Genomic DNA, 18,577 nt, shown 5'->3' on the forward strand with positions numbered 1-18,577 from the left:
TCACCCTTCCAGTGCAGGGGGTGCAGTTTTGAGCCCTGGTTGGGAAGCTAAGATCCCACATGCCTCATGGCCAAAAAACAAAAAAACCATAGAACAGAAGCAATATTGTAACAAATTCAGTAAAAGACTTAAAAAAAATGGTTCAAATAAAAAAATAATTTAAAAAAGAATATGTGAGGAAAGTATAATAAAAACACACGCACAGGGAAAAGCAGACGCCTTCTTTATGGCGAGAGTCGGACCGTGGGGCAGTGCCCGGGAAGAGAAGGCTGTCCCGTTGGCTGACGAGACCGGAGCCCTCGGCCCTGTGCCACAGGAGAGCCCCCCATGGCTGCCCCTTCCCTCCCCTGAGAGGGGCCAGCTGTGCGCTTTAGCCCTGCTCTCAGATGGCTGGCAGGATGTCAGCAGGGTGGCCTCTGTGAGCTTGGCTGTTCAGCCACGTGATTCCCTTGAAAGCACCCTCTCCAGGCGGCACCCTCCCCAGAGAGGAGCTTGGAGGTGCCAGCGTCTGATCTTCCAGTTTTAAACCCAGTGTCAGTGGCTTGCTCACGTGATGACCTGCATTCCCACTCCCAGTAGGTAATGATACAGTTTAAAAAATTTTTACCCTCTGCAAAAGGACTGAAAGAAGCTCAAATGAATGGCAGGTTTATTTTAGTGACTGGTTCCCTGAATATGTTTACCAATGGGAATAGCTGCAAACTCAGGTCATCTTAATGAAAACAGACTCAACAGACTCTCCGCTGACTCAGCTCTTAGGACTCTGAAGCAGTGCATGTTAGGCACAGAACAGCCCCTTTCTGAACATCTTTGCATTAAAAACCGACTTGGCTAAGGTACCCTCCCCACCTTCAAAGACGCTTCAGTTCTCAGATTCTCCTGAAGACCTTTCACCCATGAGTAAATATTAACAACCATGAGTAAATATTAACTGAGAGAGTGGAGGGCAGTCATCCTGCCTCTGCTGTAGGACAGGGGGCTGCCCTCTATACACACATGTATATACATACTATGCACGTGTAGACAGGGGCTGCCCTCTATACACACGTGTATATCTATATATATACACATCCTGTACATATGTAGACGGGGGGCTACAGTCTATACACACACACATATATATATATATATATACCATACATATGTAGACGGGGGCTGCCCTCTATCAGATCAGTTCAGTCGCTCAGTCGTGTCTGACTCTTTGCAACCCCATGAATCGCAGCACGCCAGGCCTCCCTGTCCATCACAAACTCCCAGAGTTCACTCAAACTCATGTCCATTGAGTCAGTGATGCCATCCAGCCATCTCATCCTCTGTCGTCCCCTTCTCCTCTTGCCCCCAATCCCTCCCAGCATCAGAGTCTTTTCCAATGAGTCAACTCTTCGCATCAGGTGGCCAAAGTACTGGAGTTTCAGCTTTAGCATCATTCCTTCCAAAGAACACCCAGGGCTGATCTCCTTCAGAATGGACTGGTTGGATCTCCTTGAAGTCCAAGGGACTCTCAAGAGTCTTCTCCAACACCACAGTTCAAAAGCATCAATTCTTCGGTGCTCAGCCTTCTTCACAGTCCAACTCTCACATCCATACATGACCACAGGAAAAACCATAGCCTTGACTAGCTGGACCTTTGTTGGCAAAGTAATTTCTCTGCTTTTGAATATGCTATCTAGGTTGGTCATAACTCTCCTTCCAAGGAGTAAGCGTCTTTTAATTTCATGGCTGCAGTCACCATCTGCAGTGATTTTGGAGCCCAGAAAAATAAAGTCTGACACTGTTTCCACTGTTTCCCCATCTATTTCCCATGAAGTGGTGGGACCGGATGCCATGATCTTCGTTTTCTGCATGTTGAGCTTTAAGCCAACTTTTCACTCTCCACTTTCACCTTCATCAAGAGGCTTTTTAGTTCCTCTTCACTTTCTGCCATAAGGGTGGTGTCATCTGCATATCTGAGGTTAATGATATTTCTCCCGGCAATCTTGATTCCAGCTTGTGTTTCTTCCAGTCCAGTGTTTCTCATGATGTACTCTGTATATAAGTTAAATAAACAGGATGACAATATACAGCCTTGACGTACTCCTTTTCCTATTTGGAACCAGTCTGTTGTTCCATGTCCAGTTCTAACTGTTGCCTCCTGACCTGCATACAAATTTCTCAAGAGGCAGATCAGGTGGTCTGGTATTCCCATCTCTTTCAGAATTTTCCACAGTTTATTGTGATCCACACAGTCAAAGGCTTTGGCATAGTCAATAAAGCAGAAATAGATGTTTTTCTGGAACTCTCTTGCTTTTTTGATGATCCAGCACATGTTGGCAATTTGATCTCTGGTTCCTCTGCCTTTTCTAAAACCAGCTTGAATATCAGGAAGTTCACAGTTCATGTATTGCTGAAGCCTGGCTTGGAGAATTTTGAGCATTACTTTAGTAGCATGTGAGATGAGTGCAATTGTGCGGTAGTTTGAGCATTCTTTGGCATTGCCTTTCTTTGGGATTGGCATGAAAACTGACCTTTTCCAGTCCTGTGGCCACTGCTGAATTTTCCAGATTTGCTGGCATATTGAGTGCAGCACTTTCACAGCATCATCTTTCAGGATTTGGAATAGCTCACCTGGAATTCCATCACCTCCACTAGCTTTGTTCGTAGTGATGCTTCCTAAGGCCCACTTGACTTCACATTCCAGGATGTCTGGCTCTAGGTCAGTGATCACACCATCGTGATTATCTGGGTCGTGAAGATATTTTTTGTACAGTTCTGTGTATTCCTGCCACCTCTTCTTAATATCTTCTGCTTCTGTTAGGTCCATACCATTTCTGTCCTTTATTGAGCCCTTCTTTGCATAAAATGTTCCCTTGGTATCTCTAATTTTCTTGAAGAGATCTCTAGTCTTTCCCATTCTGTTGTTTACCTCTATTTCTTAGACGGGGGCTGCCCTCTATACCACATATATATACATACTATACATATGTAGACGGGGGCTGCCGTCTGTACCACATACATATACAAACTATGCATATGTAGAGGCTTCCCTGGTGGCTCAGATGGTAAAGCATCTGACCGCAGTGTGGGAGACCACTGCCCTCTACACACATATATATACATACCTTGCATATGTAGATGGGGGCTGCCCTCTATACACATATGTATATACATACTGTACATATGTAGATGGGGGGCTGCCTGGGGTGCCCCTCCCTGCTCGCAGGCTCAGATGAAACAGCCAGAATGGGCTGTTACATCCAAGGGGGAATCTGGCCAAGGCTCTGGGCCAGTGCGTCTGTTGATATGTTAGATTTATTCAATTAGAGCCACAAGCAAAGGAACCTGAGTTGTGGGGTTGATTTGAATAATGCCTCAGAGGAGGAGTGTGTAAAGCCATTAGGAAGCCCCAGGGGAGGAGGAGGGCGGACCAGGCTCCTCCAGGGTCCCCACACGGCCCCCATACTCCGGCCTGCTTTGCCAGTCCATCCCCGGGGGACCAGGGTCCCAGCCGGATGGCAGACGTGCCTTTTGTTCAGGGCCAGGGGTCATTTTCCTGCTTCACCATCCTCTGACGTCTCCCCACGGGTGTGAACCTGCAGCAGAAAGGAAGCTGGCGGCTGTGGAGGCTTTCAAGTCGGAGGGGCCCTGAGACCCCGGGGGATTTGGTCCTGTCAGATCGGCCCTTTGTCTCGGCACATGTGCGTCTGGCACAGTGGGCTGCATAGAATTGATCTGATGCTTTAAAAAATCAGCACGTGTGAAGTATTGGAACTAACTGCCTGGCCTCACACGTTACCATTGGCTGTGGGTTAACAAATCACGCAGTGCCACAAAGAGCCTTTTCTGGGCTCTCATTTTTAGCGCCCTGTGGCCTTTGATCTTTTCACACTTCATTAAAAGCGTGAGGCGTCTTCGCATGTTTTTTACGCACCAGCTGAAGGAGGGTCGGGAATAGGTCGCTGCAAGGAGGCTGTCCTATTCTCAGGTCCACCTGTTCCAAAACCTCGTGGTTTGGTGGATTGATATGAGGGGGAGTTCTCGTGCAGAGTAGCAGCGGGGAGACACGGGTAAGAGCAGGAAGGTTTTCTCGGAGTTGCTTGATGCCCTTAATTCTGACGTTTAATGTCACGCTTACGTCCACGGCCTCTCGCTGTCCTCGGAATGTGTTCCCTATGCTATGCTATGCTAAGTCACTTCAGTCGTGTCCGACTCTGTGCGACCCCATAGACGGCAGCCACCAGGCTCCCCCGTCCCTGAGATTCTCCAGGCAAGAACACTCGAGTGGGTTGCCATTTCCTTCACCAGTGCATGAAAGTGAAAAGTAAAAGTGAAGTCGCTCAGTCGTGTCCGACTCCTAGCGACCCCATGGACTGCAGCCCACCAGGCTCCTCCATCCATGGGACTGTCCAGGCAAGAGCACTGGAGTGGGGTGCCATTGCCTTCTCCGAACGTGTTCCCTGCTGCCCTACGAATGGGGCACAGCGTCGCGAGGAGACTTAGGCTAGGGGCGGACACGTCTGGCTGCAGGGCCACAGCCATCACAGCCGTGTGGCCCTGGACACGTCCCCGAACCCTGAGAACCCGCTTCCTGGCTCTGAGGTGGAGGTGGGGTCTTCTGTCTCCCTGTCCAGTCCAGCCTTTCCAGGGTGCCTCTGCTCTAGGAAAGAGGAAGTCTTTACCTGGGAGGGGTTGGATTATAAATCTGTTTACTAAACTCGGTACAGTGTTCCTAGCCCCCTGTAAACACATTCAGCAGAGATGCCTCTGGAGAGGCAATGGAGCCTCCATGTGTCCTCTGCTTGTGGTCAGCGCTGGCAAATTTGATAGGTAGGTACCATGCAGTGAAGATATAGACCCCGATGTACTTTGGTTTGGTTTGCTGTGTTCCTCACCCATAGTAGGAAGGGTACAGGCAGCTACTCTTTTACCCAGGAGGGTCTTCACCCTCATCCCATTCCAAGCAGGACTCTAGTCCCACCTCTTCTTTCCTCCTTGCTGGTTGGGACCAAGGGCTTCTTCACCCATGGCGGCTCAGACAGTAAAGAATCTGCCTGCAATGCAGGAGTCCTGGGTGTGATCCGTGGGTTGGGTTGGGAAGATCCCCTGGAGAGAAGGGAATGGAAACCCACTGCAGTATTCTTGCCTGGAGAATCCCCTGGACAGAGGAGCCTGGCGGGGTACAGTCCACGGGGTCGTAAAGAGTCGAACACAGCCGAGCGACTAACAGTGTTAATCTTTGTACCCTTAGCAGAGTGTTCAGCACCCAGCATGTCATCAGAGTGTATTGGTTGACTGCCTTGGTTCAAAGTAAGCCAAGAAGATGAGAAGGAATATTTGAAATTTAACACAGTCCTCAAAATAAAATGGAATTGTCACAGGTAGGAAAGACAGAGCGTGCGTCCGTTCGCCAGCCTGGCCTGCACGCGTGCTGACTAGGGTTAGACCTTGTAGCACTTGATCGATCACCTCTGATTTCTGCATCACCGTGGGAAGCGTGTCCCGTTCTGTCCCACTCACCCAGATCACGCCTCCGTCGTTCAGAACGTTAGGAAGCTGGTCCCTGTGCCTGAGGCAGGACACGTGAGTCCAGCAGAACAGCAGTGGGTTCAGGATGAAGTCTGACATTTCCCCGTGGGAGGAGCGGGTGGGGAGGTGGTGGGGAGAACAGAAGCGTGCGCTCCAGCTTCCACGGAACCACCAGGGATGGTGCCCGCGCATCACGTGTGACCCAAACAGACCGCCGGGGTCCCCCTGCCCCCACCTTTTGGCCACTCCTGCAGTTAGCTCGTGAGCTGATGGTTAAGAGCTTGAAATGGGGAGCCAGACAGCCTGGGTTCAGATCACAGCTGTCTGGGGAGGCTCCTCTTGGTGGGGCAGGGGCGGGGGGGTGGTGCAGGGTTCCTGAGTCAGGGCCCCACCTTCCCTCCCAGGCAGGGGGTCGTCCACAGGCTGCAGTGCGGGAGCAGGGGTTGGGGTTGCCAACAGGGGTCCCTGCTTCATGAGGGCCAGACCTCCCTCACCTACTTCTGATAATTTCTTTCTTAATCTTTGACTTCCCCCCCATCCCACCCCCGTCTGTCTTTTTTCTGTCTCTCGGCCCCTCAAAGAATTCAAATCCTTTTAGGTTAGATTTGGGGGCTTTCTTTACCCGACTCTACTTGAGGTATATCATTCAGGTCCACTACCATTTAATAATTTTCTTTATGGCACTGTTTTGGTTGTTATATGGAAATCGTCTTCATGAGCATGTTTAGTGTCCAAACTAACACTGAGGTATTACTTTGGGGATAAGATCTTGGTCCTTCCCTGCCCCATCCCTGGGCCCACACGGCCCCTGGCACTCAGCGGGTACCAGCCCATCCCTGCTGAGGGGATATGTGCTGCATAAAATAACACCGTGCTATAGATTCATGATGTCTGTGGGTTTGTAGTCAGGGCTGGGATTTCGGAGCACCTCATTATTTCGTTTCGACAGTCTTATTACAAAATGTCTTACAAAACCGCCAGAGCGCACCGTGTCCCGGTTTGTCAGAGAGCCAGTTGTTGCCGTTGCGGCGGTGCTCGGCAAGCGCCTTGAATTAACCAGTCCTGCGGGGTTCTGGCTGATGTGGAAAGGTATGTGGTTAGCATCTGTTTGTTCTGTGCATTCATCTCTCAACCATTCTCTCCATCTATTTTAAGGAATGTTTCTTTGGGTGCTGTGTTTTTTTTTTTTTTTTTTTCTATTTATGCCTTCAGCATAAAAATATAAATAGATCATTTATCTCCGGTATCCTTCAAGTGGCTTGCATCAGCTCATGCTCTTACATAACTGAAGTTTCTGTCCCTGGGACACATCATTTGGGAGATTTGAGTGGTTGGAAATGGCCTAGGAACACGAAGGCCAGCCTCCGGGGACCTGAGGCTCCCTGCGGGGCCTGAGCTGTGCCTGCCGACTCCCCGGCTCCCTTCCTGATAACACTGTAAGGGATACCTGTGCCGTTCACCCCACCTGACACCTGGCCTCAGACCATTTAAAGATAGAGCTGAGTTTTGCTCATTCTTGGATCCTCCGCAAAGTCTAACACACACCCCTCAGGACTTCCGTGTCTGTCCAGTGGCTAAGACCCCATGTTCCCGATGCAGAGGGCCCGGGTTCAGTCTCACATGCTGCAACTAAAGAGCCCAAGGGCTGCAACTGAGACCCGGTGCGGCCAGATACCTTTTTTTTTAAGTGTAGCTCTACTCTCTAAACGTAGTTGATGCTTTGATAAGGCCATAGTTGTTGATGCTAGTTGATGCTTTGATAATGCTTTGAGAAGGCCATTGCCTTCTCCGGATGCTTTGATAAGTCGTCAGTAAATTTGTGGCATAAAGGTTTTTTCTAATTGAGGTATAATTGACATACAACATTATGTTAGTCTCAGGTGTAACCCGACAGTGATTCCATGTTGGTGTATATTGCAGAATGATCACCGTAGTAAAACCAGTTCATATCCGTTGTCATATGTAGTTACATTTTTCTCTTGTGCATAAACTTTTCTTGAACGTGGTAATAGCAGGAAAAAGAAAAATGAGGTAGTGTGTATTCACTGTGCATATGTATGCATATTATAATTAAGGTGTAACATACACTATCTCATTTAAACCAACAGCATCTCCATAAAGCGTGTGCATGACTATTACTAATACCATGTTATAGATGAGAAAGCCAGGCTGGAGAGCTTTCATAACTTGCCCAAAGTCCACACGAAGAGCTGAGACTCAACACCAGGCTGTGTGACTCTAGAGCCTGTGCTCGAGCCACTCGCTGTAGAGAAGGGCCTGACCTGCTTGCGGCCTGCAGAACAAGGTCATCACACGGGATCTGGGGTCCATCAGTGATGACCGTCAGTGATGAGACCCGAAAGTGTCCCTCTCCTGCCGTTCTGGTTTGGTTAAAAAATAAAATAAAAATGCCTTCTCAGACATTTCCTAAGAAGGCGTTTTTTTGAATTCCCAGAAGCCTTGATCGCTGGAAGAGGATACAGTCAGCATCCTTACTATTAGGCAAGTCCCCCGGCCCCCACCATTGAAACCATTCCCTTCCCTGTTAGCAGCCCCTGCAAACTGAGGGCAGAGGGCAGAGCCTGGTCTGTGGGTGGGATTCAGGGGCGACAGTGAGGGGCTTTCAGGACCAGGCGTGGAATGGGAAGTGGTGACAGGAGACACGGAGAGCCACCTGGATCTCCCCGCGCTGGTGGTTTGCATGCTGCTGCCAATTTCAGGGGACGGTAGTCCAGCACAGGGGCCCCGTGCCCCTCGGGGGTGTGGCAAGCTCTCCTGCAGAGGCCGGGGCCTCAGGGTCAGGCAGACCTGATGTTGGGTTCTCATCCTTTTCTTCCTGGGTCCATGACCTTCCACCCATGACTCACCCTCTCCTGATGCACCGTCACCTTTCATAAAAAATAAAGTTAATAGACTTTTGATTAAAGGTGGCAGATTGAACACAAGCATTAGCCTCGGTTACCTCTCAGGATGTTCTGACAGTAACAGTAAAGAGTTTGGGTTTGTTTTTTTTTTTTTTTTTTTTTGAGGCATAAATTAATCAAGGACCAGGTGAATGGGGCGGGGGTGGGGGACACATCAGCAAATGTAAATTTGGGAGCTGATCAAGCACGCAAGCTGGAGACTCCAGGAGCCCACCAGAGGACTGCGCTGGAGGCCGATGCCTTTCACAACAAGCCTGCAGAAATATTTGACTCTTCAAATATATGCAGATAAAAATAACAACCAAATTTCAGAAAGGAAGATCTGCAAGACTGTTATAAAATAGTTCCCTCTTCCTAGGAATTCAGTAAGTGTTCAGTTCGGTTCAGTTTAGTCGCTCAGTCGTGTCCGACTCTTTGCGACCCCATGAATCGCAGCACGCCAGGCCTCCCTGTCCATCACCAACTCCCAGAGTTCACTCAAACTCACATCCACCGAGTCAGTGATGCCATCCAGCCATCTCATCCTCTGTCGTCCCCTTGTCCTCTTGCCCCCAATACCTCCCAGCATCAGAATCTTTTCCAATGAGTCAGCTCTTTGCATGACGTAGCCAAAGTATTGGAGTTTCACCTTCAGCATCAGTCCTTCCAATGAACACCCAGGACTGATCTCCTTCAGAATGGACTGGTTGGATCTCCTTGCAGTCCAAGGGACTCTCAAGAGTCTTCTCTAACACCACAGTTCAAAAGCATCAATTCTTTGGCGCTCAGCCTTCTTCACAGTCCAACTCTCACATCCATACATGACCACAGGAAAAACCATAGCTTTGACTAGACGGACCTTTGTTGGCAGAGTAACGTCTCTGCTTTTGAATATGCTGTCTGTGTTAGTTTTCCTTTCTCCTTCAAGGCTCCCCTCATGTGCAAAGGTCACCGCATGGCCATGGTGACTGCCTGCCTTCCTCAGCGTCATCCAGCTACCCATCGGCCCTTTTGTTGTCTGTCACTGACGTCCAGCAAAGAAGAGGACAATGGGGGACGCTGTGGACAGAGGCTTCTGATCTGTGCTTGTTGATGCCTTTGGGCCTCGTGGGGCACCTGGACTGAGGCAGTGGTGGCCAGACCCAGGGTGTAGCTGGCACGGTTAGAGGAACCTCCGGCCTTGGTGGGAAGGGCGTTAAAAGCACCTCGCTGCATGTGAGGATCTAGCATCCAGGGTGCTTCCTGATTGGTGGGAACAGACCAGCTTCCCCCAATCTGTAAGGAGATGGTGGCCCCAGAGGTCCTAACAGGTTCTTTTGGGGCCCCTCAACCTGGGGCAAGAGGCGCCCACCCTGAGAGGTAGAGTTTGGGTTTGTGTGTGTGTGCAGGAGAGAGACCAAACGTGTATATTTATAAAGCAGGCCATATGCTGCTTATTGAACACGCCTTGTATTTTTGTCTCTGCTTGCTTCAGAGATAGGGAAGGCCGGCTAATCAGTCAGTCTAGGCATGCATCTGTGTATATTCACGTACATCTCAGTTGCTTCAGTTGTGTCCAAGTCTTTGCGACCCCATGAACTGTAGTCTGCCAGGCTCCTCTGTCCATGGGATTCTCCAAGAATACTAGAGTGGGTTGCCATGTCATTCTCCAAGGGATCCCAACCCAGGGATCAAACCCGAGTCTTCTGAATTGCAGGTGGATTCTTTATCAGCTGAGCCACCAGGGAAACCTAATGTCAAAGCATACATATTGATGAATCGGTTGAAGAACTGATGCCTGCATCTTCTGAGATGAGAGCCTTTGTCCAAAGGAGGGCCCAGAGCTTAGGTCCCCCGGCCGCACATGAGTGCAGGGTCGCCTGGGGCTGTGAAAGGCTGTTTCCCCTTGGCTGCACTGATGGGGTCTCCCAGTCAAGCTCAGAAGAGGCAATGGCACGGGAGACTGGATGTGGGAATCCTTAAATATCCGCCCTCCTGACAGAAGCTCCCTGGGGCCCGGAGCTTTTCACCATGAGGATTGGATAAGTGGCTTCTGTAGAGCTGGCCCTGGAGTTGTGCTGTTTGGGAGTCCTTGGCCCCTGGAAATGAGGTTCTGGCTACAGAGGAGCTTGGGTGTATTTGTGCCTTGTCAGGATTCACATGCTTTCAGCTGCATGAAGCCTGAACCGCATTAAGCTTTTTTTAAAACCAGAGAATACTGAAAGTGAGCGTGGCCATTTTCGAAGTTTGATGTTCACAATTGTGTATAGCTGTCGGTCTTTAGTAAAAGTTTACATTATGATCAGTAGCTTAACAGGCTTAGTGTCAAGTTGTGGTTAAGAGGGTGGGTTTGGAGGCGGGCTGCCTGAGTTCAGATCTGCGTGTCACCACTTATGAGCCATGGTGCCCATCTCTCAGTGTCTGTACCCGAGAGATGAGGAATGAACGTCAGCAGTGCCTGCCTCAGCGCTGTTGTGACGATCATGTAGATTAGCACACGGAAGCACTTAGGAGGGTGCCTGGCACAAAATAAGCACTCGGTCAGCACGGGTGCTTGGGCTTCCCCAGTGGTGCCAGTGGAAAAGAACCCGCCTGCCGATGCAGGAGACATAAGAGACGCGCATTCCATCCCTGGGTTGGGAAGATCCCCTGGAGAAGGAAATGGCAACCTGCTCCAGTATCCTTGCCTGGAGAATCCCACGGACAGAGGAGCCTGGCGGGCTACAGTCCATGGGGTGGCAAAGAGTCAGGCATGACTGAAGCGACTTACATGCACCCAAACAGGGGTGATTATCACTGTTGCTAAGTTCTTACTCTGCAGGGACTGGAAGCATTAATGCATTTTTGAAAGATTTTTGTCCCCAGTAATTAAAAACCAAAAAAGCATAAAAGGTGGAGACATGAAGGGGGTGAGACACTTAACTGCGTTTCACTTCAGTGCTTCTCTACTGCACGCTTGCTTCCTTGACAAGTGCTTAGTACGGGCTTTGTTGTCAGAGCCAAGGTGGCATTTACATGGTATAAACTGGAGGGAAGTTGCCGAGAATTTTGCATTAAAGAGCTCAGTTTTTCCAGATTGAGATAGATACATTGTTAGCCAAATACATGACTGGAATTTCTGCCACAAATTTTCAAGAGATGCATTTCGGGAAAAATCAAACATTTCCTCCCCTAAGATAAAACCGGGTTATTAGATAATTTTAAATTCATGTCACATTGCTTACTCCTCCTTCTCAGAGATGCTGATTATATCAATATTTTATATATGTTCACATCCAGCTTCAGATCGGGGTTATTTTTTATTTGAATTACTGCCCCCTGAACTGCCAAGTTAGTTGGCTCTGATGCTCACCCCTGTTTTGTAATTGTTCCTGATAATAGTTTGCAATATATTGGGAGACTTCCATGCAGATTGCCCGTATTAAGCTACAGTTCTTTTACCTTTACCCTGATCCTTGGGAGCAGTGCCTGCTAGGATTAGCAGTGGGCAATATTGCTAAAGTAGCTTGTGATTCACTGTGATCAGTACACTTGCTTAGGCCCAGGCTGTCCCCAGCCCTTCTCCACTTGTTCGGACAGTTGATAACAGGTTCATTAGGTGCTCAAGGTAGAGCGATCATGTCATCGTATTGTAGCATTTCACCCCTGAGGCCTTAGAGCCCTAAAGACAAGGCTTTTCCAGCCAGTTCCAACTCTGATAGTTAGTCCAAGAGCTGGGATTGGACTTGGATTCATTTAGTAACTAAATTAAAGGGGTTGTGATCACTCACAGCCACTCAGCACAAAGACAGATAAAATCATGTCCACTCAGCACGAAGGCTAAAAGCCCTGCCATCCTCGGGGAGTGCACAGCTTAGAGAGGTGACGGTCAGGTAAACAGGTAACCACAGAACTGAGCTGTCCGCATCCTCTCCGCTAACGTGTCCCGGGTCGGGGCCGTGCAGTTATCCAGTAGATGCTGTTTCAGTCCCTCGATGCAGTTGTCAAGTAGGCATCTTTGTTCTTGACGCCTGTCTTTCCGTTTATCCAATCATTTCTTCTTCTGTGAGTCATTCGTCAAAGAACACTCCCGGTGCCTGAGCTGTGCTGGGCACCAACCTTTCTTCAGTGCCACGTGCCCGAGGGAGAGAATCAGGTCCTTGCCTTCAAGTGATTTATCGTCTAGTTGAAGGAGACAGGCATGTGAAGAACCGAGAACAGAGATGTGTCTAAGGACCTGTGATGTGACTAAGAATGACACAGTGCATCGAAGACAGCACTTCAGTCCTGCCGAATCCTCCCAAGGTGTTCACAGGCACCCTGTGCACTAGTTCACGGAACGAACTTCCAAATGTTCCCTCTCGGGGGCAGTTACACCTTACACTCGGCTAGAAATCCTGTCGGACTTACTGCCTCCTCCTACCCTTTCTTCCTCCTCGGTTGAGGCATGTCTGGAATGAATGGTTCTGGAGGAGGGCCGGCTGGTGGACCTGCCCTGTGTTCAGAACCGAGAGGACCCGTCTAGAGAGAGCGTGCCCTCCCCAGCCCAGCCCTGGATGTGCTCGGTCGGTCGCCCTCTGCACCTCTAGTTCATTTGTTTGCTGGTTCAGCTGAATGCCTACTGTGCGCACATGCTGTAGAGACCGTAGGAAGCAGACAGACCTGGCTGATGTGCTCCAAGAGCTTATGGTCTAGACCAGCTGGAGAAGCTGACTTTAATCAAATAATCACATGTATGAATGTGACATGACAGCTGGGAGAAGTGTTACAACATGGTGCTTGAAGCACAGCTGAGCACTGGAGTCGAGGGGCGGGAGGAGGAGGAGGCCGTGCAGAGCACCAGCGAGGCAGCACCAGCGAAGCTCTGGCAGGGACACGGGGGTCCCGGGGAGCCCGTGTGGCTGGACTGGAGGGGACGTGGCAACGAGGCTGGGGAGGTAGGGAGCCCAGACTGCGCCAGGCCTCGCCACATCCGAGAAAGCCCAAAGCATATTAAGTAAGCAAAACCTGCTAGGAGACTGGTTATGGTGTTCAGAAGGAGGTACCCAGGCTGCCCTGCAGAGGGAGGACTGGGAGGAGGAGGGACCCAGGGCCAGGAGGAGGAGGGACCCAGGGCCAGGAGGAGGAGGAGGGACCCAAGGCCAGGAGCAGGAGGCACCCCGGGGCGGGAGGAGGTGGCTGCGTAGCTGGGAACCAAGCTTGTGGCCGAGGGAATGAGGGACGTGGACATCCCAAGATTAATAGGAACCAAAATCTCCAGAACCTGTCCCTTGATTGAGTCTGAGGTTATGGGGGATGGTACCCTGTGTACCACGATGTGCAGGGCTGGCCGGTGTGGGTGAAAGGACAGGACTGGCCAAAGCTGAGGTTTGGGCGGACTGACCTTGAAATTCACCTGCGATGCTGAGGTCAGCGTGCTGCACAGGCTTGAGGGAGCTGGAAAAGGCTAAGTCTCACAGCAGACGTGGGGACTGGAGTGTCAACTTGTGTGTGTGTGTCTGCGTGCACATGCATGTGCATGTGTGTGTGCATGTGTGTGCACGCGTGTGCATGCGCATGCGTGTGCGCGCATGTGTGCACGCGTGCGTGCATGTGTGCACACGCATGCATGTGATTGTGCGTGCATGCATGTGTGTGCACGTGCATGTGTGTGTGCATGCATGTGCGTGTGTGTGCGTGCATGCATGTGTGGGCACACGCATGCATTGTGTGCACATGCATGCATGTGCGTTGTGTGTGCATGCATACCTGTGTGCATGTGTATGTGCGCATGCGTGTGTGTGTATACATGAGTGAGCAGCTGCTCTGTGACGCCGGTGGGAGGACCCTCCCGAGATGAGTGATGGGGAGGTCGGGTCAGGGTGGGCTGAGGACACAGGGGAGCCCTGAAACCGTGGAGGTGGGAGTGGGCAGCTGCACAGGTGGTCCTGCAAGGGGGGGCACCTGGGAGCTGGGCTTGGGCACAGGTCCTTCATGGGATCCCGGTGCTGGCACGTCCCAGCCTGCTTCCTTCCCTGGGAAACCCGCTGCCAAGCCCTTGAGGTGTTAGTATGTTCAACTGCATGAAAAGATATTTTACGTTGAAAGAAAAAGGAAAGGAGAAGTGGTTTTTTGTTTGCTTTGCTCCTATTTTCCTGTGTGGGTTTATCTCTGCCATGAATCCAGGCCACTGTAATTTTTGTTGACTTCTTATGCGTTACTCTGGGCCTCCACAGGTTTTTAAATTCATGACTTTTTTTTTCCAATCTTCTTCTCTCTCTGTCGGCTCTTTTATTACCGCTTGTATTTTTCATGTGCTGTGCTGTCCTCGTCCTTACGATGCGTTGCTTACACTATTATTACCGCTGTTCTCTATGCATATTATTACTTGAGTTTTGCAGGGCCTTCCCTGTGAACAGCAGAATGTAATTTATGAAAGATGACAATCATCCCCATAGCGCCTCTGTGCTGTGTGTTAAGCTCACCTGATGGCAGTTTCGGGGTTCTTGCCCAGACCGCCAGCTCCCGCAGCTGCACGTGGCCTCTCGTGTCTAGAAGGAGCCTCCCGGGCTCCCTCAGGATGGAGCAGAAAGGGACCTGGCGTCCGCCCACCCGTTTATGGCATTTACCATTTGAACTAACTCTGGGAGAAGTATCTCTGGATTAATTCAAGTGTGTAAAAGACAGGGACTTCCCCGGTGGTCCAGTGGTTGAGACGCAATTCTCCTTCAAGTTATTAATCAAAATTATAATCGCCTGAGTAAGCAATGCCAACTAGTCATTTTTCAGGTCCTTCTGTGAGAAGCTAGTGACATATAATTGGCATGTGTTGTGGTCAAGAGGGAGATTCTCGGGTCAGGCCGCCCGGCTTGGAATGAGGAGGACCTGCCCTTTGCTGCCACGTGTGACCTTGGGCAGATTAGAACTTCCCTGCACCCCAGTTTACTTCTCTATAAAACAGACCTAATCCTACCCATCTTATGTGATTATTGTAAGGATTAAAAGAATTCATTCACACAGAGCTCTTAGAACAATGCCTGGCCCAGGGTCAGCACTTAGCAGAGTCTACCTGCGATTAGATGGTGTGCCCTCCGGCACTGGGCACTCAGAAGGCCGGGACCGTCTGCTGCCTCCACTGTCAGTTTGTTCAGCAGACACACGGTGCTCATCACACGCTCCTCACAAAGTAGGCGATTGTAGAGTTTTTCACAATGTCTACATATTAATCCACAGTAGTCAGATTGTATATGGTATGAATGCTGATTTCTCTTCTCCCATATTAGTAATAAGCAATACTTGCTCCCTTTGCATTGAAAACAACCCCCTTTGGACTTCCCTGGTGGCCCAGTGGTTAAGACTTCACCCCCCACAATGTAGAGGGCTCAGGTTCGATTCCTGGTCAGGGAGATAAGATCCCACATGCCTCATGGCCCAAAACCCAAAAACATAAAGCAGAAGTGATATTGTAATAAATTCAATTAAAAAAAATGGTTCACTTCAAAAATAAAAAACAACCCCCTCTCCCCTGGAGGGTGGGACTCTTGAATACAAGGGCGTGTCTTCTTTAAGCTTGGTACAGATAAAAGCATTCTTTTTCAGCCCTTTTCAACAGAGGAATCAGATGATTGAACTTTTAAGAAAACATTCCTCCCAAGTCTGTTTGGATGGACTCGTTGGCTGCAGGACCTGGTATTATTCCGGGCCGCCGTCTGCTCTCTTAATTGAAGGGCCTTGACACCGACACTGAAGAGGGATCGCCCTTGGGGCCGCCGGCGGACAGCCTTCTTTACCGTCTTGTATTGTTAATGACTCAGAGAATGTTTTCCGATGAGATCAGAAGCAATCCACGAAAGAAAAAATGGAGAGAATGCGAGCACTTAGGAGAGCAGAGAGGAGGGATGTGAGAAATCCTAAAAAAAGACCAGAGCTGGTATGGAAGAAGGGGCGGGGCTGGCTTCCATCCCAGCCTAGCTACTCAGAATCTTTTTTTCGAGTGGGAAAGGATGACACGAAATCCTGTCTTAACCAACAGTGAAGATGCCTTTGAAATGATGTGAGGGAAGCCGGAGACCGACGTGGCGTGGCGTTGGACCAGGTCCTGCCCTGCAGCTCTCGAGGAAAGATGCGTCCAGCACTGCGGTTCACCCTCAGGCCACCGGCGTGTCTGCTGGAGGCGCGGAGCATGGACCGTCCTCGCCGCCCGGACGGGGCCTTGTGGGGCCCAGGGCAGACCCCTGCTGCCGGCTTCCTCCACCTCCTTCAGCCTCGCTCAGCAGTGTAAGCATCGTCTGAACACAAATTAAGCGGCAGTCTTGGGCTTTAAAGAAAAAGGAAAACTTTTTCATTTGAGAAATGAAAAATGTAATGTCTCCTGTGTCAGTTCAGTCTGTGTCCCCTGAAACGATTTCATCTCTATGCTAATTTTATGCTGCAAATAGGAACTCTCCTGCTTAGCAAGAGGAGAGAAAGGGCTGGAAATCAAAGACTCTCTGAGTGGCTGGGAGCCCAGTAGACCAATCCCCGCCAATCCGTCAATTCAGTGCCGCTGAGAAGGTGTCCTCTGTGCTGGCCTGGCCCTCGAGCCCGCCAGCCTTGTGCTGAGGGATCCAAGGGCTTCCTCTCCCACCCGGAGCTGACCCCCAGGCCTGGGGCATGGACTCGTGCCTTCACCAGTCTGCACGTTCCTCCAGGCTCTCGCTCCAGTGACTCGCCTGGTTTGTCCACATCCCAAAGCTGACTTCCCTGCATTTCCTCCACTTCTGTTTTCAATGAATAATTAAGACATAAAAAGCACCATCTCAAAAGCACAAGTGCCGAGTCACTTCAGTCGTGTCTGACTCTTTGAGACCCCACAGACTGCAGCCCACCAGGCTCCTCAGTCCATGGGATTTTCCAGGCAAGAACTGGAGCGGGGTTGCCATTTCCTTCTCCAGGGGCATCTTCCCAACCCAGAGATCGAACCCACGTCTCTTACGTCTCCTGCACTGGCAGGCAGGTTCTTTACAACTAGCGCCACTAAAGCACAAAGTAACCCACGAGTCCAAGCAGAGAGCTCTTTGAAATGGATGTTGTGTTATGTTCCGTTCTAGACGCATCTGCTTCTCTCACTGGAATATGAGATGCCGAGGGTGGGAACCTCAGTCTGTACCGTTAGCACTAATGTGGGACCTTCCTCCGAGCAGCCACTTACTGCATACACGCTTGAATTTTATAACTGATCTGGAGATTCCTATCGGTCTGTCCCCTGGTAGTTCAAGGGCAAGTGGACAGGGAAGAGGCTGGCAGGGTCTCGTCCTCATGGCACTTTAGCTGGTCTCGCAGAGGTGCTGCTGTATCGGCTTGATTGTGCCTGTGCCCCTGCAGCTTCCTGCGTCCTTCCACACATGACGCTGCTGGCTTTTAGCTTTCTTTATGTTGTTTTAAAGAGACGGTTCATGATGAAAAGGGTGTATGCCTGTTCACAAACAGGACTGAGGCTGTTGCGAGAGTTATAAAAGGTTGATTTCAGCTGCATTCAGAGAGCCTCCAGAGATGGGGGCTGTTTGTGATGGAGCAAGTGGCCTGAGGGTGAACCACGGGGCTGGACACATCCTTCCTCGAGAGCTGCAGGGCAGGACCTGGTCCAACGCCACGCCACGTTGGTCTCCAGCTTTCCTCACGTCATTTCAAAGACATCTTGACTGTTGGTTAAGACGGGATTTCTTGTCATCCTTTCCCACTAGAAACAAGCAGGCTCCGGGTGGTCAGAGACCGTGGCCCTGCGGACGCTTGCCCAAGGCTCCGCTGGCCACGATGCTGACTGGCAGCCCGTCTTGAACACCATCACAGGGTGATGGGAGAGATGTAGTGGGTAAATACGGGGCGGTGTTCCCTTCAGTCCTCTCTAGGGGTGGGATGGGGGCTGGCGGCACCCCACGATGCGTGAGGCCCCCGGGACCCAGTGAGGAGAAGGCCCAGAGGGCGCTGACTGGGCAGACTTGGTGGACAGGACATAACACAGCTTGTCTTCAAAGCAGAAAGGATTTCCTGGAGACTTAGTCCTCATACATTCCTGAGAGATGTGAGATAGGGAAGTCAAGGAGATACAGGGGAGTGGGCATGTATGTATGAGGTGGCTTCTATCTACTCAATGATAAGACTGCAAGTTCCGTTTCCATTGTATCCATTTTCCCCTTGCATTAGGGTGTCTGAGCCGGAAACAGCGCAGGGCAGGCATCTCAGTGACCTGGGAGAGA

The 18,577-nt window shown here is 50.4% G+C and overlaps 1 protein-coding gene across 1 annotated transcript in view; it reads left to right on the forward strand.

Annotated features, from left to right (window-relative positions):
* The window catches only part of FARS2 (phenylalanyl-tRNA synthetase 2, mitochondrial), a 230,832-nt gene extending 214,521 nt beyond the window's left edge, over window positions 1-16,311 (forward strand). Inside the window, exon 9 of the mRNA XM_045162344.1 lies at window positions 15,942-16,311. Within this exon, the coding sequence (XP_045018279.1) occupies window positions 15,942-16,077 (136 nt within the window). The 3' untranslated portion in view covers window positions 16,078-16,311. The remainder of the gene's footprint in view (window positions 1-15,941) is intronic.
* The last annotated feature ends 2,266 nt before the right edge of the window (window positions 16,312-18,577 follow it).

Source organism: Bubalus bubalis, chromosome 2 (assembly GCF_019923935.1).
Source record: "Bubalus bubalis isolate 160015118507 breed Murrah chromosome 2, NDDB_SH_1, whole genome shotgun sequence".
NCBI lineage: Eukaryota > Metazoa > Chordata > Mammalia > Artiodactyla > Bovidae > Bubalus > Bubalus bubalis.